The sequence below is a fragment of the Vicugna pacos genome, chromosome 22 (genome assembly GCF_048564905.1).
Source record: "Vicugna pacos chromosome 22, VicPac4, whole genome shotgun sequence".
Classification (NCBI taxonomy): domain Eukaryota; kingdom Metazoa; phylum Chordata; class Mammalia; order Artiodactyla; family Camelidae; genus Vicugna; species Vicugna pacos.
In genome coordinates this window covers 8119234-8138761 of record NC_133008.1, presented here as the reverse complement: position 1 = coordinate 8138761, position 19528 = coordinate 8119234, and the positions used below count along the sequence as shown (strand labels likewise).

General features: G+C 56.3%; 1 protein-coding gene across 5 annotated transcripts; it reads left to right on the top strand.

Moving 5' to 3' along the window:
• Window positions 1-2712: 2712 nt before the first annotated feature.
• GRK6 (G protein-coupled receptor kinase 6) lies at window positions 2713-18187 on the top strand. Of its 5 annotated transcripts, XM_072947162.1 has the most exons (17): window positions 2965-3203; window positions 6200-6303; window positions 6782-6877; window positions 7791-7903; window positions 8022-8099; window positions 8460-8560; window positions 8895-8987; window positions 9103-9166; window positions 9306-9446; window positions 9788-9978; window positions 10574-10611; window positions 10714-10803; window positions 12411-12619; window positions 12746-12883; window positions 16036-16173; window positions 16254-16388; window positions 17038-18187. In XM_072947162.1, the coding sequence occupies exons 3-17, from the start codon at window positions 6826-6828 to the stop codon at window positions 17146-17148; spliced, it is 1692 nt and encodes a 563-aa protein (XP_072803263.1). In that variant the 5' UTR covers window positions 2965-3203; window positions 6200-6303; window positions 6782-6825; the 3' UTR covers window positions 17149-18187. The 5 variants fall into 5 exon arrangements, with proteins under 5 accessions (XP_072803264.1, XP_072803263.1, XP_072803265.1 ...); XM_072947163.1 differs by lacking the exons at window positions 2965-3203; window positions 6200-6303 and adding an exon at window positions 2713-2797; XM_031689328.2 differs by lacking the exon at window positions 6200-6303 and having other exon boundaries at window positions 2966-3203; window positions 17040-18187.
• Window positions 18188-19528: the final 1341 nt, after the last annotated feature.

Here is a 19528-nt window from a genome sequence, read left to right as displayed (position 1 = left end):
ATTTTGCTTGAGTGCAATTATATTTATAGGATAAACCTTAAAAATGGATATGTCAGATGAATGGTGGCAGCTTTCCCTTTTAAAAAGGATAACATTGTGGGGAGGGTGCAGCTCAGTGGTAGAGTGTGTGCTTAGCATGCATGAGGTCCTGGGCCCAATCCCCAGTACCTCCATTAAATAAATAAATAAATCTAATTAACCCTAAATAAATAAATAAATAATTTAAAAAACATTAAAAAATATAATAAAAAGTGTTAAAAAATAAAAAAATAATCCCACTGCCTTTAAAATAAAATAAAAGGGACCATTTTGGCCATAGGTAGAAAATAGGTTGAAGAGTCAGAACCCAAGACTTGAGTGTGATTCCTTCCCCTCCTCCCCCCATAGCAATCATCAATTCTTATTCATCCCAGCTCGGTGATAGCTCTCAACTTGGCTACTTGCCTGCACCCCCTGGTCACTGCCCCAGCACACGGCATCATTCTTCTCTGTAATGGTTCCTTTTAAAAGGACCTTCCATCTGTCTGACTCAGGACACTTGACTGCAAACAATGAAGCTAACTCTGGGTAACTTAGGCTGACAAGGAACTGCTCTTGCGTACTTGCTGAAGCCTCCTACCCAAGGAAGGGCCTGGTTTGCCCACCTCCCCCTCTTCTTCCATTGCCACCTTTATGGGTCCTAAATGGTCCCCCTGATGTCTTATGTTAATCGCTTGCTTTGGATTTCAAAGACCTGCTTGCAAGCATTGGAAACGTGCTCCAGCTACCAAGGACCTTAGAGAGGAAATTCTGCTTCCTCTGATTTCCCTAGTGGAAAGCAGGGTCTGCCTCTGCATTTTATAGGTTTCCTCCCAAAGGGGAGGGTTCAGAGGCTGGGCACCAAAACAATAGATCTTTACAAGTCAGCCAAAGTCCCTCTCCCCTGACCCTTCACCCCTGCCCATAGCACACCTTCACAGTGTGGCTCAGAGTAAGCAAATCTGATCACACTACTCTCTGGCTTAACACACCCTGGACAGCTCCCCACTACGCTCCAATGAAATCCAGACTCCTTGCCTAGCTTCCAAGGACCTCCCTGATCCAGGCCCCTCCAAGTCTTGGGCTTTACTTCTTGCTCCCCATGCCCACCACAATGTGTACCTGAAACCCTAGTTCAGTGCTCTGCCCTCAGGCACCAAGTGCATGAAGTCCTTACCACCTTCCTCTACAAAATTTTGAACATGCTCTGGCCCTCTATCTAGATGCTCTTTCCCTCTGCACTACAGTTACCTTTGAAACCTACACATTCTCACTTAACTCTCAGGTCTCGCTTGGACACAACAGCCTTCACTGGGTGAGGTAACTGCCCTTTGTCCTACTGGCCACCAGGTTTTCCTCTTTCAAGGTACTTATTTTTATTCTCCAAAGTATCCTTGATTCATGCATTTTTCTCCATCTCCGCTGCCATCTTCTTGATCCAAGCCCCTATCCTCTCTCCTTGAATTCTGTAGCCTCCCAACTGCTAGCTCTTGGCCCCCTAAAAGCCCACTAGCCGGAGTGATCTTTTCAAGTATAAACCATCCTTTCAAAAGCTCCATATTTCATCTAAGAGAAACAAACTAACTCCTCGCCATGGTTTACAAAGCCTTCCAGGATCAACCTCGAATCCTTGCTTCTTTATCTCATCTCAGACCATTGGGCCCTGAAGCTACACAGGCCTTCTTCCTGTTCCTTGAACGTACTAAACTTACTCTAGGCTCAGAACTTTGCACTTGCTGTTGTCTCTGCTTGGAACTCTGTTCCCCCAGATCTTTGTGTGGTTGAATCCGCTCAAATTTCCCCTCAATATTTTGCCCTAAGTCTTAATAGCACTTACTACTCTCTCTCAGACTATCCCACTTATTTATTTATAGGATTATCACCTTAATCCCCTTTCTAGCAGGTAGGCAGAGAGATAGGCTAATTTGCTGGCACCATTGTATTCTCCAGCACCTGGTGTTCGGCACAGAATGCGTGCTCTGTACCTTTGGATGAATGGATTGGTAGGGAGCAGAGAAGCCTAGTTGAATCTGGCTCTGCCTTACTCGCAAGTTTGGGCAAGTCTCTGTTTCCTGGTGTGTGAAGCGAGGGTGGAGGGAGTAGGATGTTGAGCTAAAAAGTGTTGATTAGCTGTAAAACTTCAGCCTTGTTTTCTCCCTGGTCTTCGGCTTGGAGCCAGCAACCGGACCTCACCTCCCCACCTGTATAATGGGTGTGAGCTCATCCCTCCGTCTTGGGATGGTAGCGCTGCCTAATAAGGCAGCCGAGGCCGAGGGCGGGCGAGGCTGTGTGGGTGGAAAGAAATAACAACATCCGGCTGTTGGGGCGGGGTGAGGTGGGGCGGGGTGGGGCGGGGGGGCCCGAAGCGGCCCGGCCAGAGGCAGCAGCCTGCTGTGGGCTTCGCCCCACTTCCGATGTACGCCCTCCAGGATGGGCCGACCGAGAGGAATACGGTCAGACACATGGCCTGAACCTGCAAGAGGCTGGCCAGCAAGAGTCCCAAGACACCAAAGGCATTCCCTACAAACCCTGGAAAAGCGGAGGCGAGCCAAAGGGACCCGGGCCACACCCACATCTAGTGACCCAATAAGAGTGCACTGCTGAGAATGACTGACGCTTCTTCATCCAATAAAATACCAGGCTTCTGAGGCGTGACCCAGAGGACCCACCTCCGTTGTCCCCGCAGAGGGCTCGGCCCTAATTGGCAGTTCTGTATCCTACGAAGGCCCAGAAATTCGAACGTAAGGGCCGAACCTCACCGCAGACCAACCAGGAAGAGGTGACGTATTAAGTCCCGCCCTCTATTTCTTTGAACGAATCCCTGGCTCTAGGGGCGGGGGGTAATGAAGAGACTGTCTAATGGAAAGACGGCGCGGGGAGTACCCGCCCGATTATTGGCCGAGTAAAGTAAACAGAGGGCGGGCCGGGGCGGGGCGGGCCGGTGCCCGGGTGGCCCCCGGGAGGGGGCGGAGAGTGCGCGGCGGGCGGCGGAGGCCGGGGAGGCCCGGGAGGCCGCGGCGCGGTCACTGCCAGCCGAGCCGAGCCGAGCCGCGCCGATTGCCATCCGGCCCCGGCTCCCTCGCGCGATCCCGGCCGGCGGCGCGGCCCGGCGGGCCCGGCGGCGCCGCATCCCATGGAGCTCGAGAACATCGTAGCGAACACGGTGCTACTCAAGGCCCGGGAAGGTGAGGCGGTCGGGTGCGGAGAACGCGGGCGCGCGGCCTCCGAGCTCCGCGGGGAGCCCCAGCCACTGGATCCCCTAGGGCAGCTCGCCCGGCGCCCCGCACCTCGCGCAGACACGAGCCCTTCCGGCCTGTGGTCCTCCTCCTTTGCACCTGCCCCCCGGGAGCAGGAGCCCAGGAAGGGGCGGGGGTCAAGCCGCCGCCCTCGCGGCGGGCGCCAGGGAGGTTGGGGTGAGGGAGTGAGGGAAGAAGAGAGAAAGGAGGAGGGAAGGGTGGGACCTCAGCCCTGGGAGAGCCTCTCAGAGGCCTCGCCCAGGTGAGAGGTAAGAAGATGCCCCAGGAAGGGGTAGCCTACCCCACGTGCCCTGGGCCCCAATTCAGGCGCGCAGCCTGGACCGGCACACAGTTGGTGCAGGGTGAAAGGTTTGGGGAATGAATTAACCGGGGCTCTGCGGCAGTACAGCCCACCTGACGTGGAGAAACTGTTGGTCACAAATGCTACCAGCATGACTGTCACCTGCTCAGTGCCTTAGGACACTGGGGACAGAGGTGAATGGGTCACGATTTTTGCCCTCAGGAAGCCCACAACTAGAGGGGCACAGAAATAATTGGAAGGTGAGCTTTGAAGGAAGAGAGCATGCCGGGCTGGTGGGACTGTTAAGTACAAGCCTGACAGAGGGAGCCAGTCTGGTGAGCCTAGTGTCAGTCAGCTTCTCAGACGGTATCAGTAACTGCTCTGAGGGTCCTGGGGACACAGAAGGACCAAACCTGGTCCTTCTGCCTTGTGGTCAGTCTGCTCCTCATCTGCCATTGTCCACCTCAGTAATATAATCACCAAACACCTACTCTGTGCCCTGTCCTGTTCAGGGTGCTAGGGACCAGCAGAGAAGAAGACATTTTTTGGATCTCTAGGGCAGGGAGGTCAGGACAGTTTTTCTACACTTTGCTGAGCTTCCAGGCCGAAAAAGCCATCTGCTTCATCTTTCTGCCCCATTTTACAAGTGGGAAACTGGGCACGGATCAGGGACTAGTCCCCAGATCACACAGTGAGACTGGCTGACCAGGCCTGGGACACAGGATTCCCCCAATCCAATCTGTAGGAAGCCCAGAGAAACCCCCAGCTGACACAGCATCTGGTGCCCCTGCCTGCCCAGTGCATGCTGACCCCAGGAAACATGCCCATGCTGCCTGGAAGTGGACATGGCAGTCTGGGTCCTTAGTGCCCAGAGCCTTCCTTATCTCTTGTCTCTTATCCAGTCCTGGTGCTCGGCCTTCCTCCCAGCCTATGGGGGCATCTGCCGATTCTGTTCTGCCTCGTCATTCAGCCAGCCAGGGAGGAGGGGTGGCGAAAGCCTGGCCAGGCCTCCCTCCCTAGGGCTGTAGCCAGTCCTCAGGGCCTGCTGAGAGCACTGACTTGCCTGGCTAGAGAATGTGGGCACCTTCCGACAGGCTTCCTCAGTCTGTGGATGAGGCATAGAGGGTTATGGCGAGATGGGGACCCATGCCTTCAATGGAGAATCCTTACTCCCACCTGGCTCTGCCTCTCCCACCTGCGTGGCTCTAGCCAAGTCTTTTCTCTCTGAACTTCAGTAACTCTTTTTGTGGAATGGTTGGGGATGGGACATAAAAACTAATGGAAATCCCGATGGTCATGGGTCCTGAATCCTGGTCCATAGACTGATTACGCCGGAAACTCTGTTTGAGCCTGGGCCCTTGCCACCTTCCCAAGTGCTCTGATGCCCTGAGTGTTTGGGATTGTATGTATTTGATTGACACCTGGCAGATGCCCTGCATGTTTTCGGTGGAAAAGGAGCTTGCGTGTGGTCCCAGGAAGCTGGGTTCGAATCCTGCCTCTGGGACCTCCCAGGCTTTGTGATCTTGGACAAATTGATCCCTCATTTCGGGACCTCAGTTTTCTCATACACTTGGGTCAGGTCTGGCAGAGTTGCTGTGAGGATGAAGTGGGGCAGCCCTGGAGGAATGAACCCTCAGTTAGTCCTTCCTTCCTTTCCCAGACCCCCAGAGGCACAGGGAGGGGACCAAGCTAGGGTGGGGAGGAGCCCCACTGACTCTGGTGGCAGTTCCAGGACAGGATATTTGCATGTGACTCTTCGCTGCTGCCTTGATGTGGCTGGGAGGAGGGAGAGGAGGAAGTAACTGGTGGGGGTAGCAGGCGGATGGAGGGTGGGGTGAGGGACCTGCGGGGGTGGGGGAGGAGTTCCCCTTCTAGGGAGGCCTTGCCGTGGGTGGGGGGCGGGGGTCTGTTGCTCACTCACAGTGGAGCAATGACTGTAGGGTATGCTGGGTGCGGGCTGCAGGAGGGCTGCTAGAGGGTTTCCCAACGGGTACCCTGCAGCACTTCCTTCTCCAGGCCACCGAGGTCAGGGAGCCCATCGAAGGACCCGGCCTTGCACCCTCCCTAGAAGGCGGCTCCTCCTCCTGCACCACCTGCCTTCAGCCAGGCCCCATGGAAACAAGGCTGGGTAAACCAGGCGGGAAACTGAGGCCAGGCAAGGGACCCACCTCTTGTCACAGCTCTACCCGGTGCTGGACCCAGACTCTCCCAGTCACCCTCACAATACTTCCAGAGGTGGCTTTGGACCCGAGGTACAGACGGAGAAGTGGAGGTCTCTAGAGGGCAAGTGATGGGCCTAAAGTGTAAAGTGGAGATTCAAACCGAGATCTGTGTGATTCCAAGACTCAGGTCCCTTCCACCATTTTCAACCTCATGGCCCAAGGGCCACATCTGGCTAGCCCTTTGTCATATTTGATTTATTTGGCTGAATGGTTTTTTAAAATTTTAGAAACCAATATTTCATGTAACAGTCCAGATTCTCAGCTGATTTTGAAAAGTCAGAAGAGCTGGCCCCACTGAGCCAGCCATCCTGCCTCGTATCAATCAGGCAATCAGCTACAGTTGTGCTGCAGCTGCCCTTGTTGCAGGGGGCACCGGGTCCCGTTCACCACACTCCCTACCACTCCCTGTTGTCTCCCATCAGACCCACGCTTGCCGTACCTGTCTGGCTCTGTAGGCCTTTGAGCTGCTATCCTGGTCTCAGCGGCTACAGATGAGGGGTCAGCTATCAAGACCAGGAATGCAGGGGTAGGGATCCTGAGGGCCACCCCTCCTGCACCCACTTTGTTTGAGTCTCTGATAGCTCTGATGCAGGTCCCGGAATAGGGGCCTGGAGCCTCCCTGGTGACCCAGGCTGCCTTCTGCCTCTAGCATCGCTCAGGCACGTCCCCTGTGTCCTGGAATGTCTCCCACTTCTGGGCCTTGACTTACACAGTTCCCACCACTGTCGTATCCTTCTCTACTTTCCTCACCTGGGAAACTCCTGCCTGGTAGGAAGCAGCTGAGGCTGGTCGAAGCTACCTGCAAACTACCCTCCTGCAGCAGGGGCGCCCAGGGGACCATGTGTGTTCTGGAAGCCAGTGAGGGCATGCTGGAGCATTTGGAAGGAAGGCCCGAGGTGCCTCCTAGAGCAGGCTGGGCCCTGAAGGCCTCCGAACCACCTGAGGGTGGAGGGGAGGCATGGCGGGGGCGGGACTCGAGACCTAGCGCTTGTTTACTCCCACAGGTGGTGGCGGGAATCGCAAAGGCAAAAGCAAAAAATGGCGGCAGATGCTGCAGTTCCCCCACATCAGCCAGTGTGAAGAGCTGCGGCTCAGCCTCGGTGAGGCCTGGGTAGAGACAAGGCGTGCTGAGGCCAGGGGAGCCTCCCCTGAGACCCGGCCTCCTGGTGGAGGGGCAGCGTTGGGGGTTTCGGGGAGCAGAAAGATTGAAGCTGCACCACCCAACTGGTTTCAGTTCCTGGGCTTGGGGTGGGTGGAGGGCAGAGAGCTCACAGGACAGCAAGGGGCTGTTGGAGTAGGCGTGGGGAGTAGCATGGGGTCAGATATGGGGCGGTGTGACGTGTGACGGAAGCAGTGGAAGGGAGGGCCAGGCCCTGGGTGAGCAGGGCTTGCGGGACAGAGGGCGTGGTGGGGGCTGGAGTCAGCCGGCTGATTGACTGCACTGGGAGCCCCAGGCCTGTGCTCACCCCAACCCAGCCCCGGAGGTGTCCAGCCAAGCCTCGACCTGAGGGCCCAGGCCCCCTCTGACAGCCCGCACGTGGGCCAGGAGTATGCCATGGCTGCTCCCACTGCCGAGAAGGAGGCCTAGCCTTGAGCTCACCGGAAGCCACAGCTTCCTCCCACACTTTCGCCAGGCAAGCAGCAGGTGTGGGCCCAGGCCTGGCCAGAACCTCACAGACCGCACCCAACCCCAGCACTGTGACATATGCAAGTGATGTGAAGCAGGAGTCAGCGGCCGGAAGTGAGGACCCTGGCTCTGGAGCCATGCTTCTGGCTGTGTGACCTTAGGCTAATCGCTTAGCCTCTCTGAGCCCTGGAGTCCCAAGTTGTGATGGCAATAACAATAGTGCCACCTCAGCGCTGTGGTGAGGGTTCTAAAGGACATAGTGGCTACCGTACTGCAGGGCTGGAAGCTGTTGGTGGGGCCCAGGGCCTGGCAGTGCAGACAGGAGTGCCCTGCTGGCTGGCAGGCTCCAGGTCTGGGAACCCAGCAGCTCCCATCTTTGCCCTCAGAGCGTGACTACCACAGCCTGTGCGAGCGGCAGCCAATCGGGCGCCTGCTGTTTCGGGAGTTCTGCGCCACGAGGCCTGAGCTGACCCGCTGCATTGCCTTTCTGGATGGGGTGGTGAGTGCAGCCCAGCCCAACATCAAGGGTGCACAGAGGTCCCGGGCCACACGTGCCCCAGCTCCCCATACCTGTTGCTTCACCCAAACCCCGAGCTTCTCTGCCTCCTACCCTACAGGCTGAGTATGAAGTGACCCCCGATGAGAAACGGAAGGCATGTGGGCGGCGGCTAATGCAGAATTTTCTGAGCCACACGGTGAGTGAGCACTGATGGAGGGATGACAGCAGTGGGTAGAGCTCAGTGACGGGGAGTGGAATGACCACAGCCTGGGCAGAGAGTGCCCTGGAGCTGCTCCAGGCTCACCAGGCAGCACTGTGGGCACGGAGCCCAGGAGGGTGGGCTGGGGCTCTGGGTGGGGCAGCCTGCCAGCAGCTCTTCTTCACCCTGCTTCAAGGGGAGCTGCAGAGACCAAGTTCAGCAGCTGGGCAGGCTGGTGCACCACCAGCCTGCAGCCACCCGCTAGCACAGGTCCGAGAGCTCTGCCATCTCTGCTCTGGGAGTGGACAGCTGGCCAAGGGAGCCTCCTGTACTGAGCTGTCTGCGGCCTGTCCCCAGGGTCCCGACCTCATCCCTGAAGTCCCCCGGCAACTGGTAACTAATTGTGCCCAGCGGCTGGAGCAGGGGCCCTGCAAAGACCTCTTCCAGGAGCTCACCCGGTAAGCCTCTCCCTGCCCACAGGCTGAGAGTTGTGTTCTGAGGAGGGGACTTCTGTGGACCCAGAAGGCTGTGAGCAGAACAGCAGTTGGTGAGGGAGCTAAGCCTCTCACCTTGGCCTTGCCCCTGCTGTGTGACTTTGGCCAGGTTGCCTCCCCTCTCTGTAGCATCCTCAGCTTCAGTATGGGATGCATGTCTCCCACGTAGCTGGGTTAGCAGGAGGGCTGGCCAAGGATGCTGCCTTTCAGGCTGAGCATACACATAACGGGGGGCCTGGCCCATAAAGCTGAGAACCTGGGGTGTCGGCCTGACCAGTGGGCTGGGCATTCTCAATAGGCTGACCCATGAGTACCTGAGTGTGGCCCCCTTTGCCGACTACCTCGACAGCATCTACTTCAACCGTTTCCTGCAGTGGAAGTGGCTGGAAAGGTGAGCTCCTTGAAGGCTGGGCTGAGGTGGGCCAGATTGGGCCAGGGTGCTGGAGTTCTCACGGGCATCAGGCCCCTGCTCGGCTAGCGTCTGTTCCCCAACCCCTTGCCCGCAGGCAGCCAGTGACCAAAAACACCTTCAGGCAGTACCGAGTCCTGGGCAAAGGCGGCTTTGGGGAGGTGAGTGGCCAGGCCAGAGCCCAGCAGAGTGCAGAGGTGGGGTAGGGTGGGCCCTGACCAGCCCCTTCCCCCTCTGAGTCTCTGTACCCCCAGGAAGGGCACAGCTGGTCCCCATTTACCTTATCTACCCTGGCCACAGGTATGTGCCTGCCAGGTGCGGGCAACCGGCAAGATGTACGCCTGCAAGAAGCTGGAGAAGAAGCGGATCAAGAAGCGGAAAGGGGAGGCCATGGCACTCAATGAGAAGCAGATCCTGGAGAAAGTGAACAGTAGGTTTGTAGTAAGTACAGACAGGAGATCCCCCTCCTTCCCCTTGGCCACATGCTGCCCTCCCCACTCACTGGAGTAAGATCTCTTCCCTACCTGACCCGCCCCCCGGGCATGCCCCCCCAGGCACCGCCCCTTCCAGGCACTGCCCCCTCCAGGCACTGCCCCCTCTAGGCTTGGCTGGCTCTCTTACCCTCACAGATGCCTGGGTGGGTTTGAGGTGTTGACACCTGGCCTGGGGAGCAGGCTGGGCCCCAGGGAGTGGCACTGAGGGTTATTTGGGTGGCTGGTGCCAGCCCCACCACCAGGTGGCCCATGGCCCCTGCTTGAGGGCTTGGGTCCCCTTGGCCGCAGGTGAGCTTGGCCTATGCCTATGAGACCAAGGACGCGCTGTGCCTGGTGCTGACACTGATGAATGGAGGTGACCTCAAGTTCCACATTTACCACATGGGCCAGGCCGGCTTCCCCGAGGCGCGGGCTGTCTTCTACGCAGCAGAGATCTGCTGTGGCTTGGAGGACCTACACCGGGAACGCATCGTGTACAGGTGCAGCAGCATGGCCTGCCCTGCCAGGAGCCGCAGCTGGGCATGGGTGGAGGCTGCAAAGGGATGTTGGTGTGCTGGGGCTATCACCACTGGCACAAGTCTTGCTGGGTTCTGGCTTAGGGCTCCACATTCACCCAAGCCAAGCAGACTTGAGAGGCTCAGAACGCAGGCTCTAGGGTCTGGTTGTCTCATGTGTGAATCTCGGCATTGTCAACCCCTTTCTGAGTAGCCACATTTGACAAATAAAAAAAATAGTCAGCCACCAAAATGGAGGGAGGACAGAAGCCCCTTGACACTGGTGGTGAGCAAGGCTGCTGGTTTTGTCCAGGAAGTCCCACCCCCTACCCCAGGTGGGAGCTGCCTTCCACTTGGCTAGTGAGTCCTGGCTGAATGGATCCTTTATCTGCTCCCTTGAGTTAGGGCTGCTGCGTCAGGATAGGAAGGGAGGAGGGCAGGTCTGTCTGTCTGGCAGCAAAAGGCTCCTGCACCTAGCTGCACATCCCATCCCAGGAGGCGAGCAAGTTAGGAGGGGGTGGCCCTGTCCAGCTGCCTGGCAAACTCAGCAGCATCTGACCCTGCCCTTCTCTCCCCACAGGGACCTGAAGCCAGAGAACATCCTACTGGATGACCACGGTGAGTGAGGGGGCCCCAGGGCAGGGGTGGCAGGGGTGGCAGGGGTGGGGGAGTCTGGTCTACCTGCCTAACAGGACTCCCTGCTTCTCTACCCACATTCAGGTCACATCCGCATCTCTGACCTGGGGCTGGCTGTGCACGTACCTGAGGGCCAGACAATCAAAGGCCGTGTGGGCACCGTGGGCTACATGGGTGAGTCCCCCTCCTCCCTGGCCCACCAGCCTCCTGGGTCCTCTTGCTGTCCTGGGCCCAGTCCCGCCACTTCTGTTGGGCTGTCTCCTGCACCTCAGGGAATAGAGAGAGCCGATGCTTTTTCATAGATGAGGAGACCAAGATTTTACCAGGGCCCGACACACTGCGAAGCCACAGCATTCACTCACTACGTGTGCATTGAGCTCCTCCTGCTGGTCAGGCCTGCAGGTGGCTATCCGTGAAGGACAAGGGACTCACACCTGTTTCCACGGCCCTAGCCCTTGGCTCCCCGGACCTGCCCACATGCCGAATGGGAGTGCCCATCTGTAGTAGGGGCCGAGATGTGCCCCACCTGCCCCTTGGGACTACATGACACAGTGGACAGAGCTCCGGCTATGGGTTCCACTTCTTCCTTGTTTTGTGTCCTTGGGCCAGACATTCTGTTTCTCCCAGCCTTGTAAAGCAATGATCATACCTGCTCCCTGGGTTGCCCTAAGGCACTTTCATCTTTAAAGATGAAAAGAGGCAGTAGAGACAAAACCCCCCACATGCTTGCCCTGTCAGGCAGGGGTATCCAGCAAAGGAGTTGTCTTCTTTCCTCTCTAGAGAGGGAATATTAGAATATTATTTAATAATATTTAATATTAGACTAGTAAGTCCAGAGGTTACAGACTGGTAGCCACAAGGGCCTAATTTCGTAAATTTTTGTTGAAATTTAAAAAAAAAATTGTTTTTGAGTAAAGGTAGATTTATTCAGAGAAATACATACTCCATAGACAGGAGTGCAGGCTGTTTCAGAAGGCAAGAGGAAAATATGAAAACAAATATATGTACGTAAATCCATGACTGGGACATTGTGCAGTATACAAGAAATTGACACATTGTAACTGATGATACTTCAATTTAAAAAATCAAAAATTAAAAAAAAAACTGGAAAAAAAAGGCAAAAAAAAAGCCACGAGGTGTGGGGATTAGGTGCTTAGTTTAAAGTAAAAGTAGCCAATAAGAAAAAAATACCAAAAAAATAAAATAAAAAGTCACAGAGTATGGCTGTCTCACTCAGAAGCCATGAGTTGAGGGGGTTGTTCATTTTTATGGGCTCAGTAACTTCACATGCTAGAAATCAAATTGTTTTAAAAACAATTTCAGTTGGTCACCGACATTTAATAACCCAGACAGCTTCACATTAAAAATACGGATTTCTGGGGGGGAGGGTATAGCTCAAGTGGTAGAGCGCATGCTTAGCATGCATGGGATCCTGGGGTTCAATCCCCAGTACCTCCTCTAAGAATAAAATCAATGAATAAACCTAAATACCTCCCCCCACCAAAACAAAAAAAAAAACAAATTAAAAAAAATACGGATTTCTGACTTCTCTTGAAAAATCATTAGCCCTAGGTCCTTGCTGGGCCGCATTAGCTCCTTTTGATGGGGTGTGTCTTCTACTCACCTCAGTCCCCACCAGGCCACCGACGGTGCCTGCCCGGCTGGAGCCGGTGGGTGTTTGAGCTGGTCCCCAGCTTTGACCTGCGAGCTGGGCATTCCCGGGGCCCCAGGGCTCGGTTCCTCCTTATGCGTGGTCTTTACTCCTGTGCCTTCCCGCCCAGCCCCAGAAGTGGTGAAGAACGAACGGTACACGTTCAGCCCAGACTGGTGGGCGCTAGGCTGTCTCCTGTACGAGATGATCGCGGGCCAGTCGCCCTTCCAGCAGAGGAAAAAGAAAATCAAGCGAGAGGAGGTGGAGCGGCTGGTGAAGGAGGTGCCCGAGGAGTACTCCGAGCACTTTTCCCCGCAGGCCCGCTCGCTATGCTCCCAGGTACGCTCTGCTCTCAGGTACGGTAGCCAGCGGGAACCCCCACCGGCTGGGGCTGGGGCTGGGGCCGGGGCCGGGGCCGGGAGCGCCTCTCCCAGGGCTACCTTGACCGCCCCTGCCCTGCCGCAGCTCCTCTGCAAGGACCCTGCCGAGCGCCTCGGGTGTGGTGGGGGCGGCGCCCGCGAGGTGAAGGAGCACGCTCTCTTCAAGAAGCTGAACTTCAAGCGCCTGGGAGCCGGCATGCTGGAACCACCCTTCAAGCCTGATGTGAGTGCAGCCTACTCCTGCGGGGGGCGGGGCCACGCCCAGGAGGGTGGGGCGGGAGAGGCTTGGGAGCTCCGCCTACTCCGGCGGAGGGCGGGGCAAGCCCGGGAGGGTGGGGCGGGGAGGCCTGGGAGCTCCTGGAGAATTGGTCAGGACATCCTCGGTGCAAGTTTCAGAAAACTCAAGTGGTTTAGCCAACAAAACAGGATTCACTGGACTCATAAGAATGAAAAGCTCTGGGGTTGGATATAGCTCAGTGGTAGAGCGAATGCTTAGCATGCATGAGGTCCAGGTTCAATCCCCAGTTCCTCCATTAAAAATAAGAGGGGGCAGGGGAATGAAAAGCCCCAGGATAGGTCTAGCTTTTGGCATACTGGATCCGGGGCTCCAACAATGTTATAGGAATTCTGTCTTCCTCTCCCTCCCTACTACTGGTCAATGTGCAATTGTCTCAGGCAGCTGTCCCCTCAGTGTGGCATGCCTACACCCTAACAGCTCAGCCACCCCAATATTGCCCCTTGCCCAGTAATTTCAAAAGAAGTCCTAAAGGGGAAAAAAAAGGCCTAAGGCTGATGCTCATTGCCTCTGATTGTTCAGAGGCCCCTCAGCAGCCACACCTGGATCATATGCCCACCTGAGCCACAGCCAATGAGGGCGATCAGTTCCCCAAAGGGAAACCAAGATGCCTTGCCAGCAGGGAGAAGGGCTATTGGTCTGGCAGAATATCTGCTGCCCACCGCTCCTGGCAATGCTGACCTCCCATCTGTGGGTAGGATGTTCCCTGCTGCAGAGTCTCACTCATTTACTGAGCATCTCAGTGGGTCAGGCAACCTACTGGCAGAAACGTCCTTGAGTCATCTGACTCCAAGTGGCAGAAACCCAACTCAAACTTAGGCCCAAAATGGAGCTTATTGGTTCATTTGGCCAGAAAATTCCAGAGTAGGGCCAGTGTCAGGATGTCACACTGTGTTGCCAGGACTCCGTCTCTTGGCTCTTGCTTCAGCTTGTTGACTCTTCTCCCACTGAATTCAGGCTTCTCTGTATAAAGTCATAGGGAGGGTTCTGACTGGCCAAGATTAGGTCATGTGCTTGGCCCGCCTTCATGTGTAAGGGAACTGAGTCCTGTGATTGACAGTTCACCCAAAGCACTGGGGAGGCAGGAATGTGATGGATAAAACAGGTTGGTGGCTGTCAACCGCACATGTGGTTCTTTATTCATTCAACAAATACCTGAATACCCATATGCGCCAGACCTCAGAATGAATAGGGTCAACAGGACCCAGTCCTGCCTTCATGTTCTAGTGGGAAGACATAGCAAAATAAACCAGAAAGTGAAAAAGGAATGGTGGGGCATGGGATTATTTTTAGACAGGATAGTTTCTGAGGAGCTGATGGTTAAGCAGAAGCCTAAAGTATGTGAAGGAGAGAGCCGTGCCAAGATTTAGGGTGTGAGCATTCTGGGGAGAAGGAACAGCCAGGCATTGAGGTCATGGTGCAGGGACCAGCCTTGAGAGATGGAACAGCAGTGAGGAGGCCAGTGTGGTCGGAGTGAGCATGTGCAGGGAAAGAGGCTCGCGGTCTTATGCTAAGTGTGTCGGGGGTCTTTGGGGAATGTGGAGTGGGCATGCGAGATGTGGGGGGTGGACAGTAGAGCAGAGGAATGGGAGGACATCTGGGGGCTGCTTCCTCTGAAGGATTGTGTCATGTAGCTGGGCCCCACCAGCACCCCGAGGTTTTGGCCTTGCTGTGGGCAGTTGAACTGAGAGCCTGACTTCCGGGCAGCCTGCCTTGGGGCTGGCGCTGCCACTCAAGTTGACTCCTGCTCCCTGTGCACCTCATCTCATTTGACCTTGAAATCTTCCCAGTGCCCCTCTGTCTTTCGTTCAAAGTTAGAAAATCAGTGGCCTGGAGTTTTAACTTTTAGAAGCAGCAGACGAAAAGCATGCTTGATGATAACAGTTTTTAACAGCTTTATTGAGATTTCATTTACATACCATGCAACTCACTCCTTTAAAGCATATAATTAAATGGTTCTTGGCATATTCAGAGTTGTGCAACCACCACCACAATCAATTTTAGAACATTTTTATTACCCCTCCCCCCCCAAATCCCCATGCCCACCATACCCATTAGCAGTCGCTCCCCATTCTCATCTCCCCTGGTCCCTGGCAGGCACAAATATACTTTTATGTCTATTAGCCTATTTGGGACATTTCATATTAATGGAATTATACAATATGGGGTTCTTTGTGACTGGCTTCTTGCACTTTGCATAATGTTTTCAAGGTTCACGAGTGTCGTAGCATTTATTGGTATGCGTTCCATTTTTATGACTGAATAATATTCCATTGTATGAATATGCCATATTTTGTTTATTCATCAATTGATGGACGTTAGGGTGGTTTCCACTTTTTGGCGACGATGCTGTTTTGAGCATGCACATACAAGTTCTTGTGGAGACATGTGTTTTCACTCCTCTGGGATGTAGAATGCTGGCTCATATGGTGATACCGTGTTTAACCTTTTGGGAGAACTGCCAGATTGTTTTCCAAAAAGCAGCTGTACCATTTTACACAATGATGTTTTAATTGACATGCTTAACAGTAGGATTTAGAAAACAAGGTAAAGATGAAAAAGAAGTGGCCTTCTGAGGGGGAGGTAGGCTCCCTGCAGGGGGCTGGGGGGTGCGGGAGGTGGGAGGGCTGTTTTAATCCACTGGTTGGCTGTGAAGCTTGAGGGGATGGACAGAGGACCCATCAGCTCTGGACCCTGCATGGGGTGCCCAGCTGAAGGAGCTAGCTGAGATTCAGCTGTGCTCCCCTCACCAGTTGCACGCAGACAGCTGTGTGCAGCCGGAGGGGGTGCCTGTTACTGATTCCACGAGGCGAAGTGGGGGCTGGTTCACTGCAGTGGGTCAGCTCTGCAGTCAGTGAGCAGTGAGGGATGATGGTCCCTGGTTTACAGAAGCACAGCTTGGGCCTCAGGGAGAAGGGACCACCATGTTCAAGAAGTACGTGGGGCACCTGGTTTTTTACTCCAGACCAGAGAGGTGCAAGAGTCAGGGCACAACCAGCCGCAGCTCAGGGCTGAGCTGCCCCTCTGTGGGGGGGGTGTGTATGGCGTTCCTGTCTGACCGCTGTCTCTGTCCCCCCCAGCCCCAGGCCATTTACTGCAAGGATGTTCTGGACATCGAACAGTTCTCCACAGTTAAGGGTGTAGAGCTGGAGGCCACTGACCAGGACTTCTACCAGAAATTTGCCACGGGCAGCGTGCCCATCCCCTGGCAGAATGAGGTGGGGCCCTGCCCAGCTGGTGGGGTGGGCTCCAGAGGGACGGCACTGGGGCAGTGCTCACAGCCGCTGTTCTGTGGCAGATGGTAGAGACCGAGTGCTTCCAGGAGCTGAATGTCTTTGCGCTAGATGGTTCGGTTACCCCAGACCTGGACTGGAAGGGCCAGCCGCCTGCGCCCCCCAAGAAGGGATTGCTGCAGAGGCTCTTCAGTCGCCAGGTAAGCCCCAGCAGTGTCCTCCCTGGGCCCCCAGCCTGGCTCCAGGGGACGGTGGGTGGGAGGCAGAGCCGGTGCCCGCATGCGCGGGGAGTGGGCATCCTCCAGCCGTGTCAGCGGTGCCCAGGGTCTCTGGCCTCATTCCCGCCTGTCCCCCACCCATGGCTGGGCTCACAGCCTCTTTTCTCTTTCCAGAGGTGAGCAGTGTGGGCTCCCCGTGGGTTGGCCTTGCTGCCCGGCCTCGGGGAGCCACAGGCAGCCCTTCCATGGCAGAGGCAAGATGTGGGCGAAAGAAGTCTGGTGCCCGCTCCCCATTTCCCCCTCCCCACCGCTTCCATTCCCTGCACTCTGGCACCTGCAAGCTGCTAGCCTTGCTTAGCCGTCTGTCTCCCCATGCTCTGCCTCCACCAGCCCCAGGGAGAAGGCCTTGGCAGAGCCTGGGATCCACCTTGTCCCCCTTACTTCAGCCTGTTGCCAGCAGCCTCTGCACCGATGTCCACACATGTCTGGCCTGAGCTGTTGCTCCAGGCCCCTCGTGGGGAGCCCCCTCCTCAGAGCATGGCCCCGGGCGGCTCCTGGTCTCCCCAGTGACGGCCGTGGTGGCTAACGGCGCCCGCTCTGCCTCTCTCCCTCCGTGTCTTCCCTGCCCTCCAGGACTGCTGTGGGAACTGCAGCGACAGTGACGAAGAGCTTCCCGCCCGCCTCGAGCTCCCCACCCGCCTCTAGCCCCCAGCCCGAGGCACCCCCGGGCAGCTGGCGGTAGCAGCTACTCCGAGCGCTGTTTACAGTTTTGCACAGTGGTCTTCCCCCTTGTCCACTCGAGTCGTGGTCTGGGGAACACAGCCGGAGCTGTCCCTGGTGCCCTCTGCCCTTCAGCCCCTAGTCTGGCTGAGTTTGGCAAGGCCTGGGCTGTCCCTGGGACAAAGGTGCGTCCCTTCAGCTCTTGTCTGTGGAGCTCGGGGCTTTCTGTATTTATGTCTTTGTACGAATGTATATAGCAACCAGAGCGTTCTTAAGACCTACCCTGGAGCCGGCAGAGGGGCTGCTGCCAAACTCCAGGCTCCTAAGGCCCGGCCCGGATGGGTGAGGCTGGGCCGGGCCAGGGTCCTGAGCCCCGAGCACTGTGCTTGCCACCGCCGACCTCTGAGTAAGACTCATGCCTGCCCCTGCCGCCCTGGGCTCGGGCCGCCACGTCTGGGGCCCAGTGCTGTCCCTTCTCAGCACTGGTCAGAGCTGGATCTGGGGCCTCAGTGTCCCCTAGGCCTGTGCCAAAGTGTGACCAGAGATTGGGCTGACCCTGGGACCCCTCAGTCCACTGCCCAGGCTGTCCCAGAGGGGTCTGCCTCTGCCTTCCAGCTTCCAGGGCACCTTGTCCCTCATGCTGGGCCCCGTTCCTGAAGACACCTCTTGCAGAAACACCCCAGCCCAGGCCATAGGAAGGGTGGGGGCAGGGGTGTCCCTGGTCAACCCTCAAACATTCCAGACTCCCCTCATAACAACAGACACATGTGCCCAGCAATAATCCGCCCCTCCCTGTGTGTGCCTGTGGTGTGTGTGTGTGTGTGTGTGTGTGTGAGTGTGTGTGTGTGTGTGAAGGGGGTAGGCTGAGGCTGTGTGCCTGTACCCGAGGCCCCAGCCCTGGCCCTTCCCAGACTGTGATGGCCATCCTGGTCCCAGTGTTAGGGTAGCTCGGGAATACAGGGCCCCAGTTTTTCCATATTTAAAGCCAATTTTTATTACTCATTTTGTCCAATGTAAGCTGCCACGTGTCTCTATGTGAATACAGTCTGAGCACAAACCTGGCCAGCTGCCCCTGCCTGCCTCTTTCTTGCCCCTGGTGGTCCAGGGGTCTTCCTGCTCCCCTGGCCCTGCTGAAAGTGGGGAGGGGCTGGAAGTGGGGGTGGTGAGGGCTGCCCTTCCAGCAAGGCCCTTCCCTGTCCCTCCAAGACCGCTGTGGGTAGTCTTGTGGTAGCCTCGCCAGGCAGCCAGGCTTTGGTGGCCTTTGGGCCCTCCAGCTTCCTCAGGGGGGATGAGACCTGAGGGAAGAAGTCTTGGGTCTCCACTAGGGTGTGGGTCTGGCTCTGCCTGTGCTGGAGAGGCAGGCTCAGCTGGCAGTGTTTCCTCCAAAGCCAAGGTGGCCTGGCCACTAGTTGTGGGTTTAGAGCAGCCTGAGGTGTGAGGTGGGAGCTGCTGTTAGAAACACCCACCCAGTTTGTCTTACCTGGACACCTGCTGTGTGATTTGCCCAGGGCCAGTGCACATGTGTTAGAACCATTCATCTGCTCTGCCTTTGAAGCAGGAAATGTGGCTGGACCGACAGTGGTGATGCTGGGAGTCAGGCTGTGGCAGAGGTGGGTGGAGACCAGCCATGTGAGCATCAGGGAGGATTCTCTGAGGGTAGCAGTTGAGCCAGGCCTTGAAGGAGACAGTCACCCAGGGGACAAAGGAATTGGGGAGCATTCCACCTGTGCAAAGACTTGGGGGTGACAACCTGTTGACCACAATTCTGTCCCAGACTTCACGAACCTGTCCCTGGTCCATAGCCTCCCAATGGCTCTAGTCCCCCAGTGATGCCCTGTAGCCACCATAAAGGTTTGTTCCTTGCCTCTGGGTGGGGCACCCCATACCACAGAGGCCACATGAGCTTTGTAGTTGGGCAGTTTTGGGTTTCAAGTCCCAACCTGGCCACTTGTCAAGCTGGCTTTGCATAGGCCCTTCCTCTCTGGAAAAATGGGTGTGTTACCCATTGTTTCACAGGGTGACTACGAGAATCCACTTAAGCAGCCAGTCACCCCCTTGAGCCCCTGGGTCACTGTCAGGACTCTTGCCTGCTGGGAGAGTGGGTGCTGGGTCCCAGGCTGATGGCTATCTCAGGGGCAGCAGGAAGGTTCCAAGCAGCAACTTAACAGAAGGGGCCTGTGATGGCAGCCCAGCTCGTGATGGTCTGGGGAGCATGCGCTGCTGTTTCTATTAACTTGAGGCAAGAAGGGTAGGGAGAGGGCCTTGCCTGAGGTCTTCCAGCTGGTGATTGGCCATTGCAGGGTGGAGAGGAAGCCAGTTGAAGATGAAGCTTGGAGCCTGAGTTGCTCCAGGCTCTGTTGCAGGGGCCGGGGAAGGTAGGTAGGTCTTCGCATGCAGAGACC

Excerpts from the sequence above, each read along its gene's own strand:
- GRK6 (XM_031689328.2), top strand. The coding sequence starts at position 3,152 with ATGGAGCTCGAGAACATCGTAGCGAACACGGTGCTACTCAAGGCCCGG. Across the intron at positions 3,204-6,781 it reads GCTACTCAAGGCCCGGGAAG|GTGGTGGCGGGAATCGCAAA; the intron begins GTGAGGCGGTCG and ends TTACTCCCACAG. Across the intron at positions 8,561-8,894 it reads CTCTTCCAGGAGCTCACCCG|GCTGACCCATGAGTACCTGA; the intron begins GTAAGCCTCTCC and ends CATTCTCAATAG.